This window comes from Phaenicophaeus curvirostris, chromosome 1, assembly GCF_032191515.1.
Source record: "Phaenicophaeus curvirostris isolate KB17595 chromosome 1, BPBGC_Pcur_1.0, whole genome shotgun sequence".
Lineage (NCBI taxonomy): Eukaryota > Metazoa > Chordata > Aves > Cuculiformes > Cuculidae > Phaenicophaeus > Phaenicophaeus curvirostris.
In genome coordinates, this window is record NC_091392.1 from 186209515 (window position 1) to 186235086 (window position 25572).

The 25572-nt window shown below is 42.1% G+C and overlaps 2 protein-coding genes across 4 annotated transcripts in view; one reads left to right on the top strand and one right to left on the bottom strand.

The window, feature by feature from the left end:
* The window catches only part of MTUS2 (microtubule associated scaffold protein 2), a 738607-nt gene that overhangs the window by 152477 nt on the left and 560558 nt on the right, over positions 1–25572 (bottom strand). The window lies entirely within an intron of this gene.
* Positions 1–25572, top strand: part of KATNAL1 (katanin catalytic subunit A1 like 1) — a 45675-nt gene that overhangs the window by 14330 nt on the left and 5773 nt on the right. For 2 of the 3 annotated variants that reach the window (XM_069883022.1, XM_069883014.1), the window contains exons 3-9: positions 5087–5247; positions 7178–7346; positions 16417–16541; positions 17043–17148; positions 21820–21978; positions 22817–22943; positions 23896–24030. In XM_069883022.1, the coding sequence (XP_069739123.1) occupies positions 5087–5247; positions 7178–7346; positions 16417–16541; positions 17043–17148; positions 21820–21978; positions 22817–22943; positions 23896–24030 (982 nt within the window). The remainder of the gene's footprint in view (positions 1–5086; positions 5248–7177; positions 7347–16416; positions 16542–17042; positions 17149–21819; positions 21979–22816; positions 22944–23895; positions 24031–25572) is intronic. The other variant, XM_069883032.1, reaches the window with a different exon arrangement.

Below are 25572 nucleotides of genomic sequence, written 5' to 3' on the forward strand. Positions count from 1 at the left end.
TTTGCGTGAAAGATTTTTTCCTGATATCAAACCTGAACCTCCCCTAGCGGAGCTTGAGGCCATACCCTCTTGTCCTGCCCCCTGTCACTTGGGAGAAGAGGCCAGCTCCCTCCTCTCCACAGCCTCCTTTCAGGTAATTGTAGAGAGCAATGAGGTCTCCCCTCAGCCTCCTCTTCTCCAGCCTAAACAACCCCAGCTCTCTCAGCTGCTCCTTGTAAGACCTGTTCTCCAGCCCCTTCACCAGCTTTGTTGCTCTTCTCTGGACTCGTTCCAGAGCCTCAACATCCTTCTTGTGGTGAGGGGCCCAGAACTGAACACAGTATTCGAGGAGCGGTCTCACCAGTGCCGAGTACAGAGGGAGAATAACCCCCCTGGACCTGCTGGCCACGCCGTTTCTGATACAAGCCAAGATGCCATTGGCCTTCTTGGCCACCTGGGCACACTGCTGGCTCAAGTTCAGTCGCTGTCAACCAACACCCCCAGGTCCCTCTCCTCCAGGCAGCTTTCTAGACAGACTTCTCCTAGTCTGTAGCACTGCACAGGGTTGTTGTGCCCCGAGTGCAGGACCCGGCATTTGGCCTTGTTAAACCTCGTGCCACTGGACTCAGCCCAGCGGTCCAGCCTGTTCAGATCCCTTTGCAGAGCCTCCCTACCCTCCAGCAGATGATGGAGGTTACTTCATGAATAATTAAGGATTATTCTGCAGGTACCTCATGAAGAAGAGTGATTACAGGAATATGCTTTGGCTTCATGGGATCAAACTGGGTTACAGGGCATCCATTTTGCGTAGGGAGTCATTGTTTTCACTTTTTAAAAATGGAGCTTGTTGAACAACCGACATTAATTGCAAGCAATAGTTTCAGGTTTGGAAAACACTTTTATAGGAACTCAATTGGTTTTGTTACAGCATGATATAATTAAACACCCCCCTCCTCCCCCCGCCACAACCACATTATGGTATGAATGCCATGGTTACTGCTATGGGAAGTTGTGTTCGAGTACAAGCTCTAGCATAGCAAATAAAATCTGGTGATGCCAAAGGTATGACAGTTGCCACATTGTGAAATACAGAGGAAATCCCTGAAATGTTTTTTGAAACTACTACTAGTAAAGAGTGAACTCAAGTCTTGGTCACTCTGTTTTATGCCAATGTCTTTTCTGCTTGGTTACTGTAAATCCTTAGGGCTGGTGTGTAAAAATAAAGGTGTGGGGCCACAACCTGGGCTGAAAGGCCGTTTTATCAGGCTTTCCAACAGCACCCAATGCCCATGATGCTGCCTGCCTCTGTCGGGGAGGTGATGCGGCTGGCAGGGGCAGCTCCTGTACCAGAGTATGGCTCTGGGGAGTAGGCAGTTTCACATGGTAGCTGAAGCTAGTTCACAACCTGCTGTGCCCACAGAGGCTGAGCTCTTCCCCACCTAGTCTTCCCTCCACCAGCTTCATTTCTTCTGCACCCTGGCATTCTTTGTCCTGGGATTCACCTGATCACAGGGTGGTGAGCCAGTGTGGCTTACTAACCCAGCAAAAGTGTGATTTTTTTTTTTCGGTTTTGCCCTCCTGTGCTAGTTTTCTGCTGTTTTACCAAGCTGAGTTACTGTAATGAGATGCCAGAATTGAATCCCGAAGAGCAGTGGCTGTAGCTGGGGAGAAAAATTGAGGAGAAGCACAATCTTCCTCTTCAGCAGTAGTAAACTGCTAACTTGGCCCATGCTATCTCCTGAAACTGCTTAAACATGAATAACCTAAAAGTTTTCTTCAGGCTCTCCACAAGCTGAGCTGGAGCCCCCTGAGGATTTTGGAATCCAAGAGAAGGTCGTGATGGGGGGAAAGAGACTTGGTGAGTCCAGACCAGTGATTTTTCTGTTTGCAGCTTTCTGAAGTTGCTTCAGAGTAGCTTTTGAGTAGCACTCAAGGGTGATGCTTAGTCACCTCAGTCATTATGGCACAGCCCTTCTTGGCTTGCGTCTGGGTTATTTGTTTCTCAACTTCAAGAAAGTCTTGCTGTGCTTGTTTCATCTGACTGGCATTCTTTAAGGCCTCTAATAATTTATCAGCTGGTTTTCTTTCACGGTCCTGTTGTTTCCATATATTGAGAGTTTTTTGTTGGTTGGTTTGCCAGCTACTAACTAAGCAGTAAGGGCGTGTATTTCAGAGTTTGGTCTGTTCAGCTCTGGGTGAGAGATGACCAGCAGTTATTAGGCTGATTTCAGCTTCCAAGGCATCAAAGGCTCGCTTTCTCTCAGTTTTTAGGTACTTGCTGGTCCAGAGAGCTGAACAATGGCACTTCAGCCCTCAGTGCTAGCAAGTTGTTTTCCACCAACTTTTCCTCACGTGTTGGAAGGTCGATAGGAGGAATCCTGTCTGTATTCCTGGGGCACTGGAGTTGGACACAGCTGTCTCTCGTGGAGCAGTGCCCTGAAGAATTTATGCTGTATCATCCCTTTGTACCTCACAGCAGCTGCTTGGCTGGATTTGTTTTTGGGCAGGAGGGGTGCGTGTTAGGCAATTTGAAGGATCTGAGTTAGTCATCAGTCACATTTGTAACTCAGCTGGAAGTTCTTGCATTGGGGAATGTATCTGCTGATTTGTGTGATGAGAAAGCAAAGACAGCAAAGCAGGGCAGGAGCAATCCTGCCTGAGCTGGATATCCTGTGTCTTTGAAAGACAGAGCTACCCCATCGGGAACGTGCAAGAAGGCTTCTTTGCCCTGTGAAATCTTGAAATTCTTTGCATACTTAAGACTCCTTTTGTACAGATGCACACAGAGTTTCTGGAGTTTCTGGTGAAATAAATGCAGTGTTGCAGAACTGTGCGAGGCCTTGGGGCTTTACCCTTCACTTTGCCTCTGTCCTTACTGTCATCTTGCTGACAACAGTCACGTATATTCTTTTTTCTTAAACAAGTTTTTAAACTAGAGAAGAATTGCTTTGTAATATTCAAATTTCCTAGTTTGTCCTTGTAGTGGGAAAATTCCTAGAGGATATTGCAGAGCAGAATGATACATTGAGGAATGTATCTGGTAGTATTTTAGGAGAACTTCAGCTTCCAGAAAGAGGTGGTGTATGTTTGTTACGGAGTGCTGTCAATTTAATCGTTTATTCTTTTATACACCTTACTCACTAAACAGTTATGTCACACACCACTTTCTACCTTGAAGCCCCCTCTCCAAAACTGGGGAGCTGCTGGCTTGAATATGTAGTAGAGTGAGTTGGATGAGAAAAGATGCCATTCTGAGAGGGGAAATGAGAGTGTGAAAAAGAAATGGGATGAGCAGGTGAAGATCAGGCTGGAAGAGCCATGCTTTTGAATGTGTGCTGACAAGTGACCATTGTGGTTCTTTTCTGCACGCACAGGGAGATGGGAAGATCTCAGGCGAGTGGCCACATCTTTTCACTAATAAGCACGATTACACAGTCATAAGGTGTGATGCTGGTTTGTACTGGTTCCCTGATTTGCTGCTGTTATAACCTCAGAGCAGACTGGATTTACAGACCTTCATTCTCCTGATCCTCTTGGTTACTCAGAATCTGCACAGCAAAGAGAGTCTGGATTTTAAGCAACTTTATTGATGTCTGTTGATGCTGTCCTCAGTTGCCTTCCTCTGTCTGTCACAAAGTAAAGCCTGGTTGCAGCATTCCCAGGCAATGCTTTTCCCAGCTCTTTTTCACGTGGATGCATGACGTGAGCACAGCTGGGTGCCTGGTGTCTTCCCTTGACTTTCTTGCAAGCTGACTTCAGATCCTGGCTTTAGATTTGGCCTTACAGTGTGTGCTTGTTGCAGCCTCACTCAGTAGTGCGCCTGGTGGCAGCCTGCGAATGTCCTCACTGTAGTGTTTATTCATGAGAGCTTTTAGAGCCTGTGTGCCTTTCGAGGGGATGGAAATGTTCAGGGTGTCTCTGTAGCTCCAGCTGTGAGCCTGTAACAGGCAAGATTCAACATTGGTCTAAGGTAATCCTAGCTGCAGAGTGCCGATACTGATTTCTAGGCACGCACAGCAATGTATGAATTAATTTTAGCCGTGTACCAACACTTCAGTGAAGAGATGACATCTGGGTGTTATGACCCTCGAGCAGGTAAAAATCAAAGTAAGCATGGGGGTTGATCCCACAGGATGGAAAGCATCATTGAGTGATAGGTGGAAGACTGGTAAGATGTAGTACGAGTGCACTCATGTGAATCCTAGCGCATCTTAAGCTAATGCACTGAAAGCTTATGCTGCTGAGCAATATGTACAACACAGTTTTTGGCTGCTGGTGTGTACTAACGGCTGGTGACCTTAGCATGCAAAACTTGAACTTGTAATAAGCTATATCACTTAAAACCTACAAAATTTCTACATGGATTTTATTTTACCTAGGCTTCAATGGAAGAAAATTGAAACAAACAAATATCAAGTAAATAATCTTCCAAGTATTGTAGTAATTCTAATTCACAGACTAGTCACAATGGAAACTTCAAATATAAAATTCAGCTCTGTGATTCTGCATCCTGATTTCTTTCTGAGACATAATTTCCTCTCATTTTTATTTTATTTACTTTACTGTTGTTTGAACTTCTGCTAGGAAGTGTTACAGTTTCCATATTCTGTTCTAATCTTTGTAATCCATCAAAGAATTGACTTGTGCTTTGACGGTGATGTTGTACCTCTCACAAAGGTGATTTTATAATATTATATTTTACAGATTTAGCCAGTTTTATAACTAGGACCTTGAAAACAGTTCATCAAAGGAGTTCCTTTATTCTAGAAGGGTAGCAAATACATTAAAGGTCAGCCAACAGCACCCTTAATAGAATAAAGGTGTGTGTATGTGTGCATACATGTCAACATGCACATAGCAATCTAGCATCAGCACTTGTTATAGAAGAATGAACCCTGCCTTAGCAGTCATGTCTGGTCATGACATTGACAGTGAGGAGGATGAACCCAACAGAGATTCAATTGTTTTTGCTGTTATTAAAGATCCATTGTCAGCCTGAGAGGTCTGAGGGAAAGGCTTAGAAGTCCCAGCTTTTGAGGGGAGGGTATGTTTTGATCGACTTTCTACGAAGTGTAACAATTTGTAAATAATGCATGTATTTCTCAAGGTCCGACAGGAATTAGTTGAAGAATATGAGCAAGTTAAGAGCATTGTCAACACTTTAGAGAGTTTTAAAATGGACAGACCCGCAGATATCCCTGTATCCTGTCAAGATGAGCCTTTTAGAGATCCTGCTGTTTGGCCCCCTCCTGTTCCAGCTGAACACAGGTAATGAGAGGCTCAGGCAGGGTGGGTGGAATAAAGTTGTGTTGCCGTAATTTTATGTTCTTTTTTTGAATGCATTTGTAATGCTAAAATCATATTTCATTTACCTCATAGTAATTTGTAATAAAACATAAATGAAATAAAAAATAATTTAGAAAAGTAATTAAACTACAGTTGGATTTATTGCTTTAGTTGTAAAGAAAGTCACTCCTTTATTCTGGTAGGAGTGACTAGCTAAGTTCTTGGAACTAGAGTTGTCTGGAGAGGTAAGTGGACTTTTGGTGACAGTTGCCTTTCTCATGTGCAGAGAGAAAACTTTTCCAATTCAGTTTATATCAGCAGCTGAATTCATTGATGGCTGAGGAGTCAGTAAGGAGCTGGAACTGAGAGATTTTGAAGGACATGGTGGTTAGAAATTGCTCCCTAGCAACAGATAATGTGATCTGTTTAATCCATTGGTTACTTTTATAGCTAAATGTGTTCTGTTATACAGGTTATTTGTCTTCTGTAACTTTAATTAGTTTTCTCAAAATATGTGCTTGTGCATTTTCTGAAATCCCTGTCTTCTGCCTAACAGAGCTTGACATGGGTCGTTGGAAACAAAAAATCCAACCTAAAACCAAGAATAATGTTTATCGTGTCAACATTTTTCTAACAGAATAATAGCAGAGTTCTAATATGTGTTTACTCACATAAGCAAAGGAATGAAGTAAAATGGGCAATAGAAAGACTTGCCAATTTTATTTGTAAATTCATGTACTTTATGATTATCAAACAAATAGATCTTTGCTTTTCACAAAAGCCTAAGAATGTAAATGTAAAATAATATTAACCCTGATTACTTTCGTGAGTGGTAGAAATGTTTATCAGAAGTTCTGTGGTACTGCTATGTGAAATGCAAGATGTATTTATTCTTGTAGCTTTCTTAGAGCTAAAGGCCCTATAATTCATCCACATTTTTAAGCTGAAGTTTAAATCTTGTGCAAATAAGTAAGATAAATAGGCCACTCTTCTATCCCGTTAAGTTTGATGAAAATGTATGTAAAGTAAAATGTAGCAGTTGTATTCAGCAGTGTATATAAGTATGTATTCTTTTTAAGTCATATTCCAGGAAACTGTTTTTGAAGTTAGCAAATATTGAGTTACTTGAAAGAAAAAGCAGTAGCAGGTTAATAGGGGACGCTAATTAAAGTTAGGCGACATTCCTGGCCGTGTATTTTAGTTCTATGTATCAAGTCCTATCCCGAGAGTAAAATGACTGTGACACCTCATCTTAAAACCAAATTCTGCCTCCTCATGCCCCTGCTGAGTTCTTTTTGACGCGGCAGTGATGCACACAGGGTGAGGTGGTTGCAGTTCAGCTCTGTTTGCTTTTGCTTTCCAGGCAGTATTTATGTTTTGACATTTTCACACAAGGGAACAGAGTCAGAGGAAGGAGGACTATTTTAAAATTCTCTCTCCCCTCTTTGCTTTGGGGCCTGCAAAGCTATCAGCCAGAGGTTTGTTGGTTTTTTTTTTGCCTAGGATGTCTTCTGACAGTGTAGAACTTGTGCATACAGATGTAGCCTAATAGCATCTCCCAGTTTGGAGTCAGAGGAAATGACAATTTGAAGATTTTCACTAGATTGTTTTTTCTTTTGTTATATGTGTGTTGGTTCATTCTAAGATTTTTTGGTATACTGATGCAGTAGTATTGAAAATTTTATTTTTTGCCACTGTTGATTTTTTTTAATGTTTTTTCTTTACTTTGGGTGTCAGACAGAACCAGAAATATGTTGCTGGATGTGCAGATATAGGGAGATATGACTTAGAGGATTTTCAGCTTTTGTAATAACGCACTAAGGGAGTTAATGAAATATTAGAATCCATCCTTCTAAATGTTGCTTTTTTTCCACTGTTTTTAGCATGTTTTATTGTGGTTACTTGTTGCTAGGGCTCCACCTCAGATAAAACGTCCCAACCGAGAGGTAAAACCATTCAGGAAAGAGTCACCAGGACTGCAACCCCGCGGGCCTGTGGGCAGAGCACACGCGGTATCCAGGGGTGAGAAGCCTGCAGGCAGCCGCGAAAGGGAATCTAGAGCTAGAGGAAGAGATGACAAGGTAAGAAGTGGGAAAGAAATTGGAGGGGAGGAGTTATGATGCCACAGGTGGCAAAGAGGAGCGTTCTTTATTTTAGTTATTTAATATAGATAACAATAAAAAGCCACAATTATCCCATGCAAGAAAACTTGGTGCTTTCCTCTTGCCTCATGGACAAAGCATGTGTATCTTGGGGATATTTAGTACCAATGACACCAAATAATGGAAAGCTCTGTCATATTTGGTCCATCGTGTTTTCTCTGTCTTGATTTGAGAAGATTGTTTGATAGGGAGGAAGCATGGTGGCCTGTTGCTGGGGGTTTCTTATCATCGCAGGGAGACCATGGACTTCTCTCTTATCTGTCAGTATAAATGAGGTGTAAAGTCCCTTCTCCTCCTTCTCCCCTCCCCTTTTTTTAAAAAAAGAAGAGAATCCAGTTCAGGTCTTAGCTAAAGATTTCTGTGTAGCAAGTGCAAAAGCACGATCAGCACCCTTCTCTACACTTTAAGCACTGTGAATGGAGTCCACGGTACCATTGCCTCTGCCACACCATAGTAAAATTTAGATGCGCCTAGAATCCAGAACAGTTCTGTAAATGCACTGATGCTAGGTAAATCTATGTCAAATTATTTGAAGTTATACGTTTGAAAATGATGAAAGGGAAACGTAGTAAAATCAAACCCTTAGCCACTTTGATTTTATGTAGTTTATTAAAGTGGTTTTTATAGTGTTTAGGAAGATGCTTCTTGGAAAGGCCTTGTTTTGGAAATAAAATCATAGTATCATAGAATGGTTTGGGTTGGAAGGGACCTTAAAGATCATCTGGTTCTAATGTGCCTGCCATGGAGAAGTTCACCTTCCACTGGATCAGGTTGCTCAAAGCCTCCTCCAGCCTAGGTTGGAGATTCTTTCCGCTAAAGACCTATGAAAAAGAATCGGTGCTGAAGGGAAAGGAGAAACAGTGATGTCAAAGGCAGGACTGTTTTGTAACTGAAAAATATCTATGTGCAAATTGCTGTTTCTGAAGTACTTGCATTTTTAAATTTAGCTGTGGAGCCAGTGCCAGGAACCCAAGGAAACTGGTATACATAGTAAAAGTTGAGAGTGTACTGAAGCGGCTTTTCTTTCCTGACAGAAAGAGGTGCAAGAAGCCCCTTCTTACTGGGACACACAGTATTGTACAGAACTTGACAGGTGACAAGAAAATATTTAGGCCAGTTTTCTTCCAAATGAATTTGGTTATGGCCGTTGTGGCATTTCTGTTACAGGTTGCTTCTTCACAGTGCAGAAAGAACGCAAAGATAGGCTTTTTCTGTCCTGACTTGCTTTTCTGATACACAGATGAAGTATTAAGTAATCCCAGCACTTACCCATCAGTAGGCAAGGCCAGGCACATCTTCAGCAGTGCCATTGAGTGACTATGTAGATCAAGTTTAATCATTTTAGAATCCTCTACTCTGGATCAGTAGGATATAATGTAACGAGTGTGCATCCTGCAAGCTATAAAAAGCTTGTGAAGGTCTGTGAAATTATTTATGGTCTTGCAAGCCATATGGGGAACTGGAGTTGTGGTGTGGGCAGGTTCACCAGGTGTGCTTGTGTGAGGCAACCTTCAAAGTTGTGGCTCTAATGAGGGCTCTTAAAGCTTTCTAGCGATGAGCGTTGTAATAGGGCTTTACTAGAAGTAGCCCACAAGAACATGACTTGTGCAATACTTTTGTTTGGGAATAATGTGATTAGCAGTACAACTGCTGTCAGGTGGAGGAAGAGTCATGGTGTTCCATTTAATATGGTGCATTTTAAATGCTACTCTTGTCTGAATAAATTGGTCACTAGGTGGCAGAAGGAAGATATGTCTGCTCTTCAAAAAATACAAGCACGTGCTCTTGTTTTTGCCTTTGTCTAGTTACTTGGTGGTTATTTTACTTGCTTTGTTTGGGGTATGAATGCAAAAATCACACCAGGTTACAAATTCTCATGTGTTATATGACAATTTTTGTATAGTATCCATGATTTTCTTTTAAAGAAACTTTTGAGTGAGAGAGAAAGTAACCCAGCATGGGAAGTATGAGAGGTTCATGAAAATAGGTTTCAGTCATGAAAATAGGTTTAACTTCCCTTTCAGTTTTATCTTTTCTTAGCTTGTTTATGTTCTTCAGTTTCTGAACTAAAGCTACAAAGAGCTTACCTCTGTATCCTAGTACGTCAAATCAAACAGATCTGGTAACTCTTCCTGTTCAGTTAAAAGTAACAGGGCAAAATTGAAGCTTCAGAGTAGGTAACCAGATACCTCTTCCCTCATAATAAATACTTTGGCTCTGTAGTGCTTGGGTGTGGGTGGTTGGATGGGACTGTACAGAACATGTAATGAACTTGGATGCTATATCCATTTCCTAAGATGTTGGCTGCAGTGTAATAGGTTGTACATGGTTCTGGCTATAATATCACAATGCAACATGCACATTTATTTGTAATATCTTCCAAGATAAACATAGCTATAGTGTGTATATTTTAGAAATGTTTTGTCTCACTTTACGTGTGATGCCTTTTTCACCATTTCTCCTCCTCAGACCATGTCGTCATTTCATTCTGATTGTAACCATCTTGGGATAAGGAGTTTTAACCTAACTGTGCCTGTAAAATGAGCTTTTGTATCTCTGTGCGTTGTAATTTTGAACTGCAGCCCACCAGATGGTGTTTTTCCACTGAACCCTTATATTTATGTGTTCCTTTTTCTAAAATACTGCTTTTGAATGCTTCTTCCTTCTTAGTTCCACTAGAAATTATTAAGCTTGTTCTCCAGGTACTTTCTGCTGGATCATTGCCAACAATTTTAGCTTCTGTTCAGTAGTTCGGCTTAAAGAGGCAGCACGGATGCTACCTTCATGTCTTAAAAATTGCACAATACCATATCTAAGCACTTGAACACTTTCTGAGGAGTACTCTTTAGATTATTTTAGATTGCCAGTGCACGAGGATGGTAGATATTGCAAAGGATATGAAACAGCCCAGGGTTGTGCTGCCATATCAGAGAAATGAATATTAAAATTGATGAAGGCTTTAAAAAATATTTTTTTTTGCTTGATTATTCTGGTGTGCATCATCAAAAGCAAAGGCAAGATAGATTACAGGAATATGGATGTGAGATGAGATAGGCATATTTAGGTGGAGACACCGACCTCCATGCATTTGGACTGTAAGGCTGTGTGATCTGTCTCTGAGAATGCTGAAAGAACTGTTAGGGAAAATTGCAGGGTTGGGAGCAGAAACTTCCAGTATAATTTATTTGGTCTGCTGTTGCCTCATGTAAATGGTGCGTTATGTTGATGAGTATTTAGAAGGGGAATGGAAAAATGATCCAAGCAATTGGAGTTGTTAATTTTACCTAAACAGCTACAAAGTTTTACAGCAAATTTAGCAAAGTGAAAATTTAGAAAAGTGAAAGACGGGACGAAATGCAAAGTGGAATAAAGTGAAATGTGATTTCTTAAACAAAGATATCATTGCCAGCACTTTCTTCAGAGTCCTAGTTAAACTCTTAGAGGAAGAAATTCTTCTACCTGGGTGCCACATGGAAAGTAATTAATTAATCTAATGAATGGGTGGTATAGAAGAATTGTTAGGTAGCAACAGGAATGTAAACAAGTGGTACTGAAAGAAGAAATATCAGCCAGCTGGCAAATCATGGATTTCTTCAGGAGTAGTGATTGACTTTTGTTTTATACTTAAATTAATGACCCTGGCACAAAAAAAAAGAGGCATCTGATAATTAAATTTGCTGGTGGCAGCGAGTTGGGAAGCGCTATCACCAGAAGAGGCGAATGAGGGATATTGTGCAGGAGGAATTGGATGACTATGCTGGAGTCATGGATATGGGATAATGTTCATTGGTGCAGAGCAGCAGGCTGTGTACCTGGAGATTACAACAAGAATTTTCTGCTAGGAGCTGGGAGCTCAGCAGAGAAGGAGAAGAAAGATTTGGATCTATTAGCAGAAATCAGATCAGGCTGAACTTTAATTTGGCACATCACCTTTTCCTGGGGGTGATGGGAAGGGCTGGCTGCCAGAGTGAGGTGCAACCAGGTGCCACCTTTGGTTTTGGCAGCAAGGAGTGGAAATGTGCATCTGGCAGCTGTTGCTCAGTGTTTGTGTGTAGTGGGAGTAGCCTGCAGGAAGGCAAGACATCTTCAGGACTCAGTTCTGGTCATGGCAGCTGCCAGTGTTATCCTATATGATTGATCTGTTTGAAGTTGAGTGTAAGGCAGCAGTGTGATATAGCTGCAAAAATTAAATGAAATCCTTGGCCCAGTTTGATGTGTTGCCAGCAGAGAGAGGAGATACCCATGCCTTTATAGGAGGTCCTGGTGAGACAGCAACTGGAGTATTTTGCATGCATTTCAACAGCCAAGTTCAAGAAAGATGTGTTTGCATTAGAAGAGGGAAGAAAAAAGGAGTTGCCAAAGTGAACAGGTAATTGTGTTCAGCTTCTGTTCCAAGGGGAGACTCGCTTGGTTTGGTAGATGAAGGCAGAACACACCCATGCTGGAGATATATCACAGGGTGGTGGATAGGTCAATGAGGAGGCTGCTGAAACTAAGACGCAAACTTAGTACAGGGGTAGAAATACACGCATTTTGGAAATGAGGTTATTTGTTCTAGTGGGTTAGTGCAGGTTTGATAGCTCTTCCTGACAAAAAGCCAAGAAAATTTTGAGAAGTGTCAAAAATCAGAACTTGATTGTCTGAGGAGTAGGATTGCCAAGGGGACTGGCTGGGAGCAGCACTATATACCTCTGTCTGTGGCACATGCTCTTAGAGGAAAGCCATCACAGCAGCTTTACTTAAAGCTGTTTGGGAAAGTAATATCACAAGAAAAAGTCATAGAATCACAGAATTGTTTAAGTTGGAAAAGGCCTTGAAGATCAAGTCCAACTGTAAAACTAACACTGCCAAGTCCACCACTAAACCATGTCCCTAAGCACCAAAAATACATGTCTTTTAAATACCTCCAGGAATGGTGACTCAACCTTTTCCCTGGGCAGCCTCTTCCAACACTTTTGATGGAGAAGATTTTCCTAATATCTAAATCTCCCATGGTACAACTTGAAGCTGTTTCCTCTTGTCCCATCTCTTTTCACTTGGGCAAAGAGACCCACGCCCCCCCTTACCACAACTGCCTTCAGTTGTAGAGAGCAATAAGGTGTCCCCTCAAGTCTCCTTTTCTCCAGACTAAACAACCCCAGTTCCCTCAGCTGCTCCTCATAAGACTTGTGCTCCAAACTCCTCACCAGCTCTGTTCCCCTTATCTGGATATGCTTCAGCCCCTCAATATCTTTTTTGGAGTGAGGATTGAGTACAGAGGGATGATCATTTCCCTACTCCTGCTGGTCACACCATTCCTGGTACAAGCCAGGATGCTGTTGGCCTTCTTGGCTGCCTGGGCACACTGCTGGCTCGTGTTCAGCCGGCTGTCAGCCAGCCCCCCCCAGGCAGCTTTCCAGCCACTCTTCCCAAATCCCGTAGAGCTGCAGATGAGGTTATGACTGGAACAAAATGATGCCCACCCCTTCTGCCTGGATTCAGGTGACATTTTTTAATTTTTTTTTCTAGTCTCCACTGACCTGCTGACTGAGTATTGCATGTTGGACTAATCTGGGGCCAGCAGTACTCATCTGATATGTGGAAACTCTGAATACTTTAAATCTTGGTTTAATTCCAAAACCGAAGAAACCTAAAACACTCAACATCACCGAAATGACAGCCAAGGTGATGCTGAACATACTTCTCACAGTTGGCTGCCCTTTGCCCTCTGCTGGCATGCTGTGTGGCAGGGAGTGGGAGGAATGAGGAAAGTTGAAGAAAGCTTATCCACCCGGCCCCTGATGAACGAAAATGGTGACCTCATATCAACAGAGGTACTCAACAACTTTTTGCCTCTGTCTTCATTGGCAACTGCTCTCCTCACCCGTGCTGGGTCAGTGGACAACAAGATAGGAACTGGGGGGGTGGTAATGCCACTCCCACTGTAAGGGAAAATCAGGTTTGTGATCACCTGAGGAACCTAAATATATATAAGAGTCTGGGTGAGATACATCCCAGAGTCCTGATGGAGTTGGCTGATGTAGTCACCAAGCCACCCTCCATGATACTTGAAAAGTCATGGCAGTCAGGGGAAGTCCCTGGTGAGTGGAAGGAACATTGTTCCCATTATTTAAAAAGGGTAGAAAGGAGGACCCAGGGAACTAGTGACCTGTCAGCCTCACTTCTGCACCTGGGAAGATCATGGAAAAGATGCTCCTAGAAGCTATGCTAAAGCACATGGAGGACAGTGCCGCGATTAAGAGAATCCTGTCCTACAGGACAGGGAGGGGATTCAAGACAGCCAGCTCAGCTTCACCAAAGGCAAGTCCTGCCTGAACAGCCTAGTGGCTTTCTGTGATGGGGTAACGACATCAGTGGACATGGAGAAACAATGAATGGTCATCTCTCTGGATTTCTGTAAAGCTTTTGACATGCTCCCTGACAACATCCTCCTCTCTAAATTGGAGAGGTATGGATGTGATGGGTGGGCTGTTTGGTGAATAAGAAGTTGATTCGATGCTTGTGTTCAGAGAGTAGTGTTCAACGGCTCAATGTCCAGATGGAGATCTGTGACAAAGTGGTGTCCCTCAGGGGTCCGTACTGGGACCAGTGCTGTGGAATATTTTCATCAATGATACAGACAGTGAGATTGAGTGCACCCTCAGCAAGTTTGCCCATAAAGTTACAGAGTGGTTTGGGTTGGAAGGGTCCCCAAAGCCTATCCCGTTCCAACCCCCTTGCCATGGGCAGGGACATTCCACTAGATTAGGCTGCCGAAAGCCCCATCCAACCTGGTCTTGAACACCTCCAGGGGTGGGGCAGCCACAGCTTCTCTGGGCAACCTGTGCCAGTGTCTCACAACCCTCATCATGGAGAATTTCTTCCTTATGTCTCATCAAAATCTTCCCCCTTCCAATTTAAAGCCATTCCCCCTTGTCCTATCACCGCATGCCCTTGTGAAAAACCCCTTACCTGGCAGGGGTGTGGAACTGGATAATGTTTAAGGTTCCTTTCAACCCAAGCCATTCTATGATTCTGCAATAGCTGTCCTGGCAAGAGCGGGCACAGGGCCTGTGGGGGCTCGAGCCACTGCTCCAGGCGCCTCTGTGGCTCTGACAACCCACCCGCCTGTCTCCAGATTTTTAAAGCTCACCCCAACTCTGCTTCACTGAGAAGAAAACCTAAACTTCCCATTTCTTTTGCGATGTGCAGAAAAGCTCTTCCATTAGGAAAACCAGTCTGTTGCACAGGAGCAGGAGAGAAGTGTGTGACAAAGACAGGGAGTAAATACCTTTCATTTCATTGTTTCTGTTTCCTTCTTTCTTTCTTTTTTTTTTTTATGGTACATTTGGATTCCATTTTCTCTCTCCTGAAATTTCTTCACCGAAAGGGTCATTGAGCACTGGACCAGGCTGCCAAGGAGGTGGTTGAGTCACGATCCCTGGAGGGGTTTAAAAAACAGGGAGATAAGGGCCTGGGGATATGATTTAGTAGAGGGCAGGTACAGTTGGGCTCGATGATCTCAAAGGTCTTTTCCAACCTACTGATTCTGTGATTCTGTGAAATATTCCAAACTCTCAGGGCTTTTGTCTCAATTTCCTTTTTATGCCAGACTGTTATGTTTTTGAAACCAGTTTTTTGTCTAAACACAACTTTCAGCTTCATTTCCATTGCGAAAGACCTGATCTGGGAGTACTAAACAACGCAGAGTTCACTTGGAAGCAAGAAATAAAAATAACAGGAAGATGAATTGTTCCCTCCCAGGCCTGGTGGGCAAACGGCAACTGGGAGGGGTGTAATTGCTACCTTTTTCTTTTTCCACTCCGAGGTTATTTGTGTCCAGCTGCTTCTCAGCCCTCCTCTGCCTAGGCTGCCTTTATCCAGCCAGCTGGGATTCTTCAACTCACCGCTGATAGTGTTTGGAAGCTGAGTTAAGAGTCCCAAAGTAGCTCCCTACACGGCGTCCTTCGTTTAAACAGTGCAGCTGCTTTTGCTGCCGTTGAGCTGAGAGCGGAAGCGGTTTCCTTCTGAAGCAGGAACAGAGGAGCGTGAGCCTTGATGCTTCAAAGGGAGAATGGTGCTTCATCCCTGTAAGCCTAACGGCACTGAGGAAGCATTAACCAGGGATTCCTGGCTCTTTGGGGCGGAGGCAGTGTGTGGCTTGGTCACTGGATGAGTGTGGGCATGCTGCAGGAGTTACTGTAGTTCAGAGAAGACTGGGTGACGTGGAAGCTTCTTTAGGACATTCAGGGTGAGCCTTAAATAAATATGACCTTTTAAAAGCATATTAACTGTTTATGGAGCTGATCTGTGAATGAGAGGATGGAAATAGATAGTACACATTGGACGAAAGGAGAAATTGCTGAGTGGGAGGTCTTTAGTGAAACAAGGGGACAGAATCTTCTGGCTTTTCCTCCATCAAAGGCAATGGGTGTAACAGCTTTTCTGTTCTTTTTCAGTGATGAAGAGGTGCCAGCTGTTTAGCTCTAGCAGGTAGTGTGGCAGGTGTAGGATCTTCAAAATACACTTTGGATGTTCTGGTCTTCCGCCAGGAGTTAACATAGCTTTAAACTGTAACACAGCCTGCTTTGTGAGGCCATTCCTGCATTCATGCCTTTGGCTGGCCAGGAAGTGTGTGTGGCCAGAAGTCCTTTAAAGGGCACTGTTAAGAGAATCTGGTTTGCTGCTATAAAACCAACCAACCAACCAACTCACTGTGATATTTAATGAGCTCTGGTGGGGTTTTGTCACTGTGAGCTACATCTGCGATGGAAGCAGGGTGCTGTTGTGATGGAAGCAACCACAGGTTTATAGGTTCTCTTTGTGGAGTGTAGGGTGTGAACATATTGGTTTTGCTGCCCATCGTGTTGCTTAGGTATTTGTATTAAAGCTTGATACCTTCTTGTCGCTTCTACAGAGGTGAACTGGACAATAGTGCTATATATTGCAAATAAAGGATATTTTGAAAGAAAAAAAAATCTCCTTATGAGTCTATGACTTTCACTTCTAGGGAAAGAAAATACCCCAGGAAGTTGGTGGTGGGGAAATACCAAAATTTGATGGAGCGGGTTACGACAAAGACTTGGTTGACGTTCTTGAAAGGGACATTGTATCAAGGAATCCAAGCATTCATTGGTATGAGGATTTTCTCAATTTAAGTGATTTTGCTACTGTGGAGAAGGAGAGAAATTATCCTTCATCTGACTCTTAAAACAGAGCCATCATGATCTACTACAGATAAGCAAAACAAGGTCTTTTGGGTTTAATAGTTTATTAATTTGATTACAGTTAGGCTTTTGTTGCTAATTAGTACTATGTGCGGCACATCCGTTACAGGTACTGCTAGAATGAAAGTCCACTCTAGAGAATTTTAAAGGTATCACTTTGGTGTTCACATTGTCCAAAACCACTTTTAATTAGGCAGCTTTAAGTAACTGGAGTTGAAAATAATTTTTTCCCTATTTTCCAAAAGAGGATTCAGTTTTAGGTCATGGGATTATATGAGTGCTCATGAGGCATTTACTGGCATGCTAAAAGAGATGGTACTGAGTGAAAAGCTTCTCTATTTTTCTTGTATAAAAATAGAAGAAATATTGTTGTATGGGAATCTTATGCAAGTTTCTTCATCTTGCACAGGGATGACATAGCAGATCTGGAAGAAGCCAAGAAGTTATTAAGAGAAGCTGTTGTTCTTCCAATGTGGATGCCTGATTTTTTCAAAGGGATCAGAAGGCCTTGGAAGGTGGGAATTTATTTGGTGTTTCAGTAAATGAAAAGCTGTGGGTATGTGTATCTGCTGCTGTAATGTGTGTGGATGTTTGTAGTGGAAGGCTAAAAAGGCAAATGGGAAAGATCATGAAATCCTGTCTTAATGGTTCATGTAAAATGCACTGAAAGAAACAGCTGGAAATGTATCTGGGCTTTACAGTAAATAATAATTATTTTGTATTTACTCGGTCATTCCTTGTTGACATTAGAATGATTTCTATATGTCAGCTTATGCGCGTGAGCAAGCCTATAGGGTATATTGACAGAAATAGAAATGCTTAATAGACAGCTCTGCTGAGGATTATGGTGGCCACTCTTCAATGCTTCTCTGAGGAAAGCAGTCCTTGGATTGTTTTATTCTGCATGTGCCAGCTATCTCTCACTCAGACTGCAAACTGCAGGGTGGATGGTGCAAGAAAGTGAGGACAATGAGGTATAATCTGAGCAATGATTTAGCTTTGCAGCTACACTTGCAGCTTGGCATAGTTATTGCTGAAGTCAGAGAAATTCGGATTGGGAGAATGAGCTGCAAGCAGGGCAACAGGAAGGATGGACTGAGGTGGCCTGGCTGATGGACCAGAAGTGAACCCAGCCTGGGGAAGAGGAGAGGAGGTTGCTCAGCATTTCTGTAAACAGAAAATAAAATGATTTTGCGTTTGTTGTGGGATGGATTGACGCTTGTTTTGGGAATAACTAGGCACAACACAAGGACTTTCTAGTTACTGAGAAGGATTACTGGAGAAAAGAGATGTGCGTATTGTCTGTTACTCTGAGTCTGCAAGACAACAGCACATGTAGGAAATGCTGTATTTGAGTAGTTTCTGTGGTTTACTACAGTGGTTCAGCAGCCTCTGTTCAATCTTGTGTTACTAACCCTTGCCTTGCCTTCTTTTACTCAGTCGTTGTACTTCTCTGACCTATACTAAGGTCTGACCCTTAAAGCTCTCCTCCTCCAGCCTAAGCCAGTCCTAGATCCCTGTTGTTCAGTTTATTTACAAAACAAAGCCCTGCAGGAACTAATGAATGGAAGACTTGTCCTTCCTGGGGCTTCTACCTACAGCCAGTAAAGAACAGAAGTTGGGAAGAGTGGGACCTGACAGCAGGAACTGCAAAATGGTTGCTTCAGGGCCTGTTCGTGGAGGTTTTAAGTGAGTTGCAGGAGTGCAGCCTAAACCTAGAGTCAGCCCAAACCTAGTGCCAGGCTATATAAGCTTTGGGATTTAGAGTCTTTGTCAGCAGCAGTGGACTTGAGGTTAACCTTAAGGTTATCTAGAGCCTAGATATCATAGGTTACAAGCATAGGGTGAGATTTAGTATCTTTTGAACAGCTGAATTTCTCTCCTTTCCTCTTTGCATTGAGGAGGTTGATCCATAACATTATTATAGACCACACGGGCTCCATCTGTTCTGTATTCAAAAATTTTAAGGGAGTGAAGAGCTGTTACGCTTTTTTTCAGCTATTAACATGCATAGAGGATGTAGTGGCTATCTGTCTTTAAGGCAGGTATCTCAGCAGACTGCAGGAAATGTGGAGAGGCGCTGGCCCTGTCTCCCAAGTGTTTTGGCAGTGGATAAAGAAACCACAGTCTAGTCTTCCAAAGAGTTACAGTCTCCATCTCTTTGCGTGAGATAATCTTTTCCTATGGAGCCTCTGAAAACTAGGTGATTGTAGAGATGGAAAAAAGTTCTAGGATGATTTCCTGTCTTCAATCTGAAATGCAAATTGATTTCTGACAAGTCTATAAAGAGTCTTCATTGTTAGCCTTTTCCCTGGTGACTTGTGAAGCTGTAACTCTCTTGAATTTATTTTTCACACAGAACAGCATGTATTTTCCCTACTGTTGACCTCTGGCTGCGCTACAAGGATGAGAAGTTTAAAAGGGAAGACTGTTTTCTTGCAGTAATCAGTGTAGCAGCAGGCATTTGTTGAGCCTAGGCATTCAGGACAATAATTCAGGGAAAAGGCAGCCAAATCTGTTTTTGGATGTTCAGACTCTTCTGAGAATAATTCCCAAGACAGCCCTCACAGTTTGTGGCTGCATTCAGAGGACGGTGCCTTGTATGAAGGAGCCAGCTGTCTTCCCTGATTCAACACAGGTGCTGTGTAGTTGCAGCCACGGGTTTCTCAATGTCCACAGGCTTGCTCTTTCTTTTTTCCCTAAACTGTTTTGTGCCAAGAAGGCCCAGTTGCTGGCTGTGCTTCCCACTGCTCTGCTAGTGATTGTTACAACAACAAGAAGTAACCCTGCAGTGATTTCATCAAAACACTTGCTCCCTGCAGTGCATTTCAGCTTCTTATTAGAATACTTTGGATTAACAGAGCCTTAGAGGAAGAATAAAGAACTCTTTGTGTTTGTCAAGGATTTTAACTAGTAAGTAAGTGGCAGTCTCATATTTTGCAGAGAGAAAGAGCAATTTGATCCTATGTGTTTCTATTTGAAGCTATGCACGTCTTATTTTGCTGAGAACTCAAGTTTTTTTTTGGGGGGGTGGGTTTGTTTAAACTGGTATTTCTGTCATCGTTATCCCCAGAGAGCTTGGTTTTCCCTGGCTGTACACTTGGTGTGCCTGCTTTGCACTTGTGTTATGTACATATATAATGCCACCAGTATCATGTGCTAGGTAATGCACACTGAAATAATTGCACAGGAGGTGTGAAGTGGTGAGCTTTGATTTTGGCAGTGAGCAGCATGCATAGCTGAAGGCAGAATTTGCCCTTCCGTAATAATGGAGGGCCGAAGCGAAATGACGTTACTGCCTTATATCACCAGGTCCTGCAGTAAACACAGTTTGTCAAACACAAGGGTCAAGTGTGATTTGAATTGAGGTGAAGCTGGTTTTAAAATACTAAATAAACACATTTAAAACTTGGAGAGACCAATAGGTCATCTTGGACCTGCATATCGCAGACTTAGTAATTTTCACCCAGTTACTCCAGGGTTGTAGTTGCAATATAATTATAATACCAGTATGACTATGCAGTGACTCAAATCACCATGTGCGTCTGAATATTCTTGGGGAGAGAAGGAATGCATTTACTTATTATACTCACTGCTGTGGGTCTTCAGAAACCTCGGGCAGCCTGAGGAGTGACATTGAACTGTTAGCTGTATGGATGGAGCGTGAACATTTCTAACGTAATTTACCGATGAATGTATGTTGAGCTTGCATTAGCTAAGTGTTAAATGGCTATAAAAGTATTAAGAGTTAATGGAAAATGGAGTACAGAGAGGCTATTGCTTTGAGTAGTACATTTTTGAATAATTGTGTTCCCGGTTGGTTTGTTTTTATAGATCACTTCCATGTCATTCTTCGCGATTTTTGTGAGGAATAGATGAAATCTAATTTGCTATGTGGCTTGCATTTAACAATATTTTGTTGCTGTGGCATTTTATGTAAGTTATTAATTGCAAAGCACTTTATGATGTGCCGTTCTGATTCTAGCTAATTTGATTACCTTTGCAACACAGTACAAGTTTGCTTTAGTAAACTCTTGTTAGCATTTAATAAGATCTTGCAGCTGAGAGGGGAAAAAAATACCCAAGCTTCTTGAGCACTACATTTTCATAGTTCCAGGCTCCAGTACTGCACAGGGATGGAAGAGTGTGTTATCCCTCTCCAGCACTGCTGCTGAAGGGGTTAGAAAGACTATTCATGAAGATAATTGTATTTAGAAATATTATCAAGAGTGTTTAAGCAGTCTCAGTGCAACAATCTTAACGTAGGTCCTGAGAGCTCTATGTGTCTAGCTGAAAACCTGCCTGCATGATGATGGGTAAATGTGAGGAGCTGTGAAGATTTGTGCTTCTTAGTCTCTCTCTAAGATAGATCACAGGTGGAAAGATAGTCTGATGATGTGGATGCCAGCCTGAGAACTAACAATTGTAGTTCAGTTTTCTAGTTCAAAGCTTTTTGAATAATCACTTTGGTTCATATTAGACTTCTTGTGGGACCGAGCTATAGTCCACATGAGTGACAGATGCTTATTGATGAAACAGAAGTAGCGCTGCTCTTCGGCCATCCAAGAGCATGCTGAGGATGGCGTTTCATCCAGGCATTGCTCAGATGCAGTAATAACCGCCATAAAAGTACTAAGATGGACAGATGAAACGGTATGACAAACAGTGAATGCTCTTGTGCATACTTAATGTGAAAATCGGATGCATTCATAAATACCTGCTGTCAGAATTTTTTGGCAAAATGTTTTTCCACAGAAAAATGCTCTGCTGAGGGAGCACAACTTTCTGCAAGAGCATTTTGGTTTCTGTGAAGCTTTCCTTGAGAAGGGGCCTTTGTTCCAAAACGAAGAATTCACTGTCTTTATCTGCCTGTGTAAGTTCAAGTCCAGGCTCTGTCTGATTCAGAGTGAGGCTGTAAATCTGTTGTCCGCTTCCCAGGTGACAGGTGCAGCAACAGTTACTGGCTTTTGTGATTCACACTCCAGTGGAGTGTTAAGAAGAATAAATCCCGGAGCACTTCCATGCTGTTCTTGAAAGCAGGATATATATCTTTTATTTTCCACTGATGGCAGTTACATTATTAAACAATTAAAATACAGATCTTGCATCATATCGAGATGAAGTGTGGAGGACCAATTACAAATATTAATCATTTGTTGTTCCTTGCCTTTGTTTTCACCTTTCAGGGTGTGCTGATGGTTGGTCCTCCTGGCACTGGCAAAACAATGCTAGCGAAAGCTGTTGCTACAGAATGTGGAACAACGTTCTTCAATGTGTCTTCCTCTACCCTGACATCTAAATACCGGGGCGAATCCGAGAAGCTGGTCCGCCTGTTGTTTGAAATGGTATGTCCTTAGTGATGTGATTTGGGGATTGCTAAGATGAGAAGGGACATCTCCCTTGGTTTCCTGCCCCTCTAGTGGCATGTTGGAAGTATGGAGTTCATTGCACTCACACCCCTCAACCACAGTCTCTGTGTTCCATCCTTTTCTGGTACATTATAGAGGGTTAAGAAGGAAATGATTCGTCACCCATGTTTAGGATAGCGTTTTCCAAACTAGATGTAGACTTCTTGACAGAAATTCAGTTCTTTTTTGGTTATGGGATAAGCCTATAGGAAGTAGATTTTAAATTGGAAAGGACTGGGAACCAATATTCTTGAAGCAGTGCATTTTTTAGTTCTCTTTCTGTTCTGAATGATGACCACAAGCCTCTTGGTGAAGTTTTGAGTGCAGTCCGGTCATGTGAGTTATGTGAAAGACATGCCCATGTGAACCTATACTGAAGGGTCATTCACTTCTTTGGGATCCTCACTGCACTTCTGCTATACTCTCAATTAAAACTGGTTTGTTGAGACAGGCTGAGCTCTGTTCTGTCCCCTCGGCTTTGCCCTCGACTGTAGAAAAACCTAGACGTGAAAAACTCCCTGTATTTTGATTGTATTTCTTTTTGCCATTTATAAGACTAGTTTATAAGAAAAAACAAGACTGACAAGACCCCTGACTTGAGGAGTACAATTTAAACTTAACCATGTGCCAAACAGTTTGTAAATCAAGATCTTGAATTATTTTCTTGTGACAGGCAGGGAAGATTTGTACATAGTGTGTCTAGTGGGAACTGGGTCATGGTCTGTTGAGGGCCTGTGCTTACTGCTGCAGCCTTAATGTTTTCATTTGAATAAAGGCAAGGTTTTACGCTCCAACAACGATCTTCATTGATGAGATAGATTGTATCTGCAGCCGCAGAGGCACGTCTGATGAACACGAGGCGAGTCGCAGAGTCAAGTCAGAGCTGCTTGTGCAAATGGATGGTAACAAGTGTTTAGATCTGAGTTTGGGGCTGGGGTACCATTTCTTTATGGGTGGGAATGGAATAACTTGAGCAATTTGCAAAACCTGGCTTTCTGAGTGGGAGAGATACAAAGCAGAATTTGAGAGTAGTGTATTTTTGGAGTGTTTGAAGGCAAATGACTGAAAAGGATGTTCTACTTTATTTTTTCTAAAATGGCCATTTTAAAGGTAAATTGAAAACTTATACTTAAGAGATTCTAGGAGAAGCAGATAATGGAGATTTGTGCAGTTTAATGCAGGTCTTTAAATTTGGTGCAAAAATAAATTTCTCCTCTTCGCTAGAGTCACCAGTGTGGGGAACTCCTTGTAAGATTTGATTTTGCTGTATTCTGTTGTGGCAGCTAATATTACCCTTTTAGTCAGATTTAATGCCCGTTTTGTGCAAGTGTGCACTGCAGGGATGACCATCTGAGGAATTGTGTGTGGTGGTTTGATAATCAGTTCTATATTGTGGTTGTTTTTTAACTACTATTTATAATGCCCTCAAATCCACAGTTTCCTAGTGATAAACTCAGGATAGACTATTTTTTGCCTCAACGCAATCATTTCTGTGCAGTCCTCGTTTGGGTGGCCAAAGAATGACTCCTATTTCTTTCTCAGCCAGGATTGACAGAGATAGCACTTTTGTGGGACTAGTAGGGCTACACTTATGTATGATTGTGTTATTAGTAGTGTCAGAGAAAGCCCTCCCCTGTCTCAGCAAAAGAATGAACTGTGCCCCTTTCTGTGACAATGACGATCTTGTCACACTTGAGCTATGGGAAGTTCAGAAGGAGTCACTAGAACTGTGTAGAGCTGTTGCTTAGCTTTGTCCAGGCTTTTGCAATGTTTTATCTGTGCAGTGTTTCTTAGCAAGCATCTCAGTCAATAAGAGGTGGGGAGTAAAAATGCTTTAAACTCTTGTGCTTGTAGGTGTAGGTGGTGCTTTGGAAAATGATGACCCTTCCAAAATGGTTATGGTATTAGCAGCTACAAACTTCCCTTGGGATATTGATGAAGCTCTCCGACGGAGACTGGAGAAGAGGATTTATATACCTTTGCCCACAGGTATGTTTGCTCCAAGTGTTTTCCTTTAAAATGGCCTTTGCAAGATGAGCTTAGAATTAACTGCAGAACTGTTGGATTTGGGCGAAATCTTGATGTTTTTGTGATAAGCAGTGAAATTCAGGGGTTAATCATTTAGCTGGGTTGCTTTATTTTTAAAGAGAGTAAGAGAAAGGCAAAAAAAATACTACTTGCTTGGGGCCTTGGAAACAAAGAGCTGTGGCATTTCGTTGCAAGCCCATTGATGGGTTCTTTGGGTTCTTACATTTTCAAAGAGAGTTAGTTTTAATGAGCCTGGAATTATTTTAAATGTTTAACAGTCAGTCCTTGAGTGATCATCAAAGGCAGCCTTTGGACGTGTTCAGAAATACTGCAAATGCACTCCGTGCGCTTGCAGACAAATGCAAAGAAGTGGATCCATGAATTTTCACTTACAGGCTTGGTTCATTGTAAATCACTGCTTTCTCGCCTTTATGACTGCTTCAAGTCACTCAGAATGTAGCAGGCTGATTGCTTTCCTGCCCTAAGACGTCTCAGCTTGTGTTGTCTCTCCCAGCTGTCATTCACCTGTCCTATTAATTTTGAGATTCCTATCACTTGACGTTTGCATAGCTTCGTTTCTTCTTGGTACAGTGGATGCCTCATCTCCCTGCATGAGCATTCAAGATAACAAGATGCGTGTTCTTGGTGACAGCAGTTGTGATTGAGTTTAGCCAGTATAAGGACACTTAATAGTTAGTTCTGCAGCTTGTCTTTGCAGCTTACAGGTGGTAACAGCTCCTAACAGGATGCCTGTCTTTATAACCAATTAGTTTAAAATCCTATCAGCTCTTACTCTTGTTTCTAATTAAACCAGATTGATTTTTGACACAGTGTATTACACCTTGGACAAGATTCAAGATGTACTCCAGTTTTATTTCCAATCTTACGTTCCATTGCATTTATTCTGTAAATAAGAGTGTTGAGCTGTTTTGGGCAAGTCTAAATGATGCGTTTGTAACTGTGCTGTGTAGTTTGGTGTCGTCAGGCATTTTAATTGGAAAAAATGATATATACTGTGGAATTTGGTGAAAGTATGTATTATAAATGTTTTACTTTCAAAACACTGCAACAACTTGCTTAGCCTCATTGCAAAGATTAGACTAATGTTCCCTGATACAGGATGCTCTCTGCAGGTCTGCTGTAAGTATGGTATGCTCTGTAAATAATAAATCCCTGGTTTATAGCTAGTGACATTTGTGTGTGATTGGTAGCTCTGTATTCTTGACAGTTCCACAAACCACACAAGACCAGCAGCTTTAGACAAGCTTGCTAGTTTCTTTTATATTTTCCCTCCCCTAACAATTAAAAAAAAAAAATCAGTTAGGCACATTAATGACTAAAATATAAGCAGGGACATTTCCTTAAGACCTACTGCTGCTACTTCTGCTGTAGTTGTCCTCTTTTCTAGGTTATAAAAATTGGTCATTGTGGAAATAAAGGTGCTGAGCTGGTGTATTTTTCTATGTAGTATAGGCCAGGAAAGCATTCGTTGTCTTCTTTACT